Below are 4550 nucleotides of genomic sequence, written 5' to 3' on the forward strand. Positions count from 1 at the left end.
TTCAGCTGAAATGTATTTGATAGATTCTAGGGGGAGGGGGAATCAGGTGCTTCATACAGTAAACTTGCTTAAAGCAGCATTGAAGTGAACCCCAATTTAGTTTAACCTTTTTTTGGTGCGAAGTGTTTTCCAACTCATAAATTGAGTTCATGCGAAAGAACGGTGAGCGCAGGTGACCTAAAGAGCGAGCATGATGGCTGCATTCCACACACCTTTGAAAAATAATTTTCTTTGTGAAAAGACTCCCTGTGCTTTGTACCTTTTGGTGAACAACCTAAATGTGAAAGAACTGATGTTCTGAGGCTGGAACAACATAGAAGGGACAAATACATACAAAGCCTCAATTTGCCTAAGAAATTAACGATGTGCTAATCTGCTAATCTAAATGTGCTAATCTGCGGATTAATAGAAAGTGTCAATACACCAGTGCGTTCCTGAAATATCACATGGCAATGTTTGTGGGCCTTCAACGGAAAGGGCAATCGACGACTGATACAGCCTGAAATTCAGGGAGAAATCAGGCAAAATCACATTTAACTTGAAAATGCCGCTTCCTATGAACAACATGCACATGCATTTACAAAGGCGCTGGAGGCTGTGCTCTCGCCCACTGCCATGTCAGCGCACCCTCAGTACTGTTAAAGTAACGAGCAAAAATATCTCGAGCTGCTACTGCCTCCCTGCTGTGGTTCCGAGCATGGGTGCTCTGGATAGACTGTAGAACGCTGTCACTTAGTTCTTCATGCCACCGTCCCTCAGTAATATTGCCGAATGCGTCCTCTCTGTCACCATAGTCAGCCGAGTCGTCTCCGTGGTCTAGCAAGAAGTTGTGAAGAATGCAGGCTGCCTTGACAATCAGGTCCACGTTTTTCGGTGCAAAGTTGATGGTATGCAGTAGTGTCCTCCAGCGTGCTGACAGAATACCGAAGGCATTTTCCACGCAGTTCCTGCATAACATGTTAAAATCCAAAAACAATAACTACCCATGCTAATTAAAGAACAATGTAAGGAAGATTAAACAACTTTCGCAGTTATAATAATCTTGTTTCGAGTCACTGTGCAGAACAGCATAGACGTAAGAGGTATAGATAAATGCATAAAATAATTTTACCTAGCACGGCTTAGCCTGTAGTTGTATATTCTCTTGTCTACGGGTAAGTTGCTGCCTGGATATGGCCGCAGAAAATCAGCGCGTAACTGGAATGCTTCATCTCCTATGAAGACATGGGGAGCAACCAGTTCCGTCCCTGGTATCCGTGCCAGCCCAGGTATTCCGGGTGTGCCAGCCTCGAGGTGAAACCCAATCGGGGAGTTCTTGAAGACACCTGAGTCACTTAGTCTACCTTCAGCACCTATGTCAACTAGTCTGAACCGATACGTCGAGTCCACGACAGCCATGAGAACAATGGAGTACGTGCCCTGGAAGCGAAACGAGAAATCATGAGCAACACGCGAGACCTCCACATGGTAGCTTGAAAGAGAGACAAGATGTTAAACCTTGTAGTTGAAGTAAGTGGTCCCAGATCTCTTTGGTGCAGTTATTTTAACGTGTTTGCCATCTACAGCTCCCAAGCAGTTGGGAAACTGCCATCTTTCCATGAAGCCGGCAGCAATCTCTTGCCATTCTATAGTTGTAGGTGGCTGGAACACACATGGACGTGTTACTTGCAATGTGATGTGAAGCAACTTCACATGATGTGCACGTTTCAAACATACAAAAGAGTACACAATGACTGAGATGACCACAGAATGTATGTAAGATGGGTCCATAAGAAAACCTACAGAATGAGCTAAAATAAGGGGATAAACATGTGGGACTTAAGACAAGCAGAGGACCTGAATGTATTTCTACCATCGACCTTCCTACATATATGCCGTTCTTTCAGTCATGTTAGACGAGCACTGAAAATCCGTATTACCTTCATGTACCTGTCTTTGAGGATTTCCCACAATGCTGTACAGGTTAGTAGGATAGCTTCACGTGCCGTTTCCAGGCCCATGCGATAAGCCATTGCAACGTCCTTCAAATCCATCGCTGACGACAAGTACCTGCCACAAAATTTATAAACACACTTATGAAATGCACTGATCCGTCAATTTACATCCATATCAAGAGAAGTTACTCGTAATCTCAAACAAGCTAACTTTGCTCTCAATTTTACTAACGTTTCTGTACAGGGATTGAGTGGTTTCTCACAAAATATGTGTCAGAAGTAAACCAGGAACATTGCTTTAATTTGTAATGTACAAAATATGCTGCTCATATTATAAATGACTGACACAACAAAGCATTACGAAATATCCAGCAGGTTTTGGGAGTAACGGCAACTCTGTAATTTTATATGGCAGAAAACAAAGCTTTGGGGGAGTTGCATAGCACTATACGGCTCTTGCCGGTGACTGGGAAACCACATTTTGCAAGATAATCTTCTAGAGTACAAGATGAACGCTTTATATTCTACAACGCAGGCTTGCTGATTACCCAATTACGCATTTCAACGTGAGTTCGCAAGAATTCAGACAGAAAAACGTACGCTTACCTCAGTGTGAGCGCGAGTCGCTCACCCGAGGAGATTGGTTCTCGGCACAGATACTCTTTCGTCAACGCGGACTCTACAAGTCTGTGTAGCCGGTCGAAGGTATCTGGTAACATACGGAAGTACTTTGTGAAGTACTCCGTGTCACCAGACTCCCTCAGTTTTCTCATCTGCAACAATTATTTCAAACGCGAGTAAGTGACAAGCGTTCGCACGAAAAACAAAACTGACGTACCGCTGTGAAGTACTCGCTTTCCTTCTTCCGTTGAAGCCAAACAGGACGAACAGGCCATCGCTTGGGATTGCTTGCAGCGCGAAGCTTTCTCTTTTTCAACAGCAACAGTTTCTTTTTCAGCAAAAGCAGGTCAATCTCATCCATAGTGCGCGCGAACAACAACACAAGACGAGAAGAGTGGGAACTGGGAAGGATGCTGTCGTCCGCTCGCTGCTGTCTGAGGGCGCTTGTGTAGCGCTTACTTCGAGAGTATGCATTGACCGCAAGAACTATTCTGTGTGTCACTATAACTTTTCTATGTGTAGCAAAATATTTGTCAGTTAATTTGAAGTGAAAATTTAACACGGACTAAAGAAACGCCCGCTAGGAAAGCCACCGTCCGCCGCAGTGGAAATCTGTGCATGCGGTTGATCCCGCCGTTTTTCCGTCGAGTTGTCATGCCGGTGGGGAAGTTGGCCGTTTTTCCGTCGAGAATTCGTCGTATGCGGTTACCGCTTTATGGTCCGGTGCTCCGAAAAGCATGATGTTCGGCTATTTTTTCCGATGGGATAGCTCGTGAATACCACTGACAATTATTATGAATTTGAGTGAATTCGGCACGCTCTTCATATTGGTGGGGTAAAAAAGTGACCTTCCCTTGGCAAATTTCTGAGTTCAGTTCGCAAATATTTGCATAATTAAACTTGGGGTAGATGACATTAACTTTACAAGGTGGCAAAAACGTAATAAGAACAAATGCCGTTGACCGCATGGTTCTAGGTGGCGTAGTTTTTTTTATTATAATTCAATGACACGTTTTCTGGGACACCTTGTATATATGCAGGTTATGGAGTAGGTTTTTGGTGAATCTGTTAAAAAAAAAAAAAACGGTTTTCCAAATTATAGTTTTCAGTCGACCTACGTATAACCTCCATTGGACGTCGATTTATAATTTTGAGATATTATTTTATATTATTATTTTGAGATGTGGTTTGATTTTATGATTTATTATTTTAAGACGTTTGAAGTTCGTCATCAACGATACTGTTTCCTAAAAAGTAGCGCATGAAGTATCGCGTTACTTTTTACGGGTAACGGTAGCGGTATTCCGCTACTTTTAGGTACGTGTAACGTTATCGGCATTTCGTTACTTTTTGCTCAGGTATCCCCTATCGGTATTACGCTACCTTTTTCGGGTAGCGGGTACAACAGTGATTAATTCAAACTTATTTAGAGTCACTGTTACATTTGAATTAACAAGCTCTTGCTGTACAAAAGCATTGAGCAACTAAACTGCCTTTAATTTGTAATTAGTAATGCAGAAATTTACACGCAGACATCCTATGGCTATAGTAAAGTGCTCCTTTTACTGTCTGTACCTTTCGTTGTGCCCTCCGCAGTTCACTAGGCTGCTCAGCATCAGTTCCACGTCGATTGCTTTGTGCGATTTCGTTGCACTTGTTGATGGTTCTGCACCTTTCGTCACTCGTTCTTGAACTTATTCCGGAGAGCAACAAGCCAAGAGCTCTAAATACAGTGAGAATTAAAGGTCTTAAATACAATGCATAGGATTGTACTGTGACATGCGACATGCTCCGTGTAGCAAGTAAACAAAAATAGGAGGGACATCACAATACATGCACAACAGAGAAAGCTGAATTTAACTGTACTTTGTGGTACTGAACTTTCACACGAAGTGCCAGAAATTTTATTAAAGGTACTGCCATGGTCACTCTATGCTCCTGGTGATGTAACTCCTCCGTAATGCTATGGGTGAGGTTTGTCTGAAAAAAAAATGC

The 4550-nt window shown here is 42.8% G+C and overlaps 2 protein-coding genes across 2 annotated transcripts; both read right to left on the bottom strand.

The window, feature by feature from the left end:
- Positions 1 to 577: 577 nt before the first annotated feature.
- LOC135372136 (uncharacterized) lies at positions 578 to 1398 on the bottom strand. Its single transcript, XM_064605831.1, has 2 exons — positions 1112 to 1398; positions 578 to 947 (listed from the first exon to the last, which is right to left on the bottom strand). Exons 1-2 carry the CDS (start codon positions 1396 to 1398, stop codon positions 578 to 580), a joined length of 657 nt encoding a protein of 218 aa, XP_064461901.1.
- A 93-nt stretch (positions 1399 to 1491) lies between these two features.
- Positions 1492 to 2916, bottom strand: LOC135372137 (uncharacterized). The gene is made up of 4 exons (XM_064605832.1): positions 2773 to 2916; positions 2541 to 2707; positions 1920 to 2049; positions 1492 to 1641 (listed from the first exon to the last, which is right to left on the bottom strand). Exons 1-4 carry the CDS (start codon positions 2914 to 2916, stop codon positions 1492 to 1494), a joined length of 591 nt encoding a protein of 196 aa, XP_064461902.1.
- Between the last annotated feature and the right edge of the window lie 1634 nt (positions 2917 to 4550).

This window comes from Ornithodoros turicata, unplaced genomic scaffold (assembly GCF_037126465.1).
Source record: "Ornithodoros turicata isolate Travis unplaced genomic scaffold, ASM3712646v1 Chromosome13, whole genome shotgun sequence".
Classification (NCBI taxonomy): Eukaryota; Metazoa; Arthropoda; class Arachnida; order Ixodida; family Argasidae; genus Ornithodoros; species Ornithodoros turicata.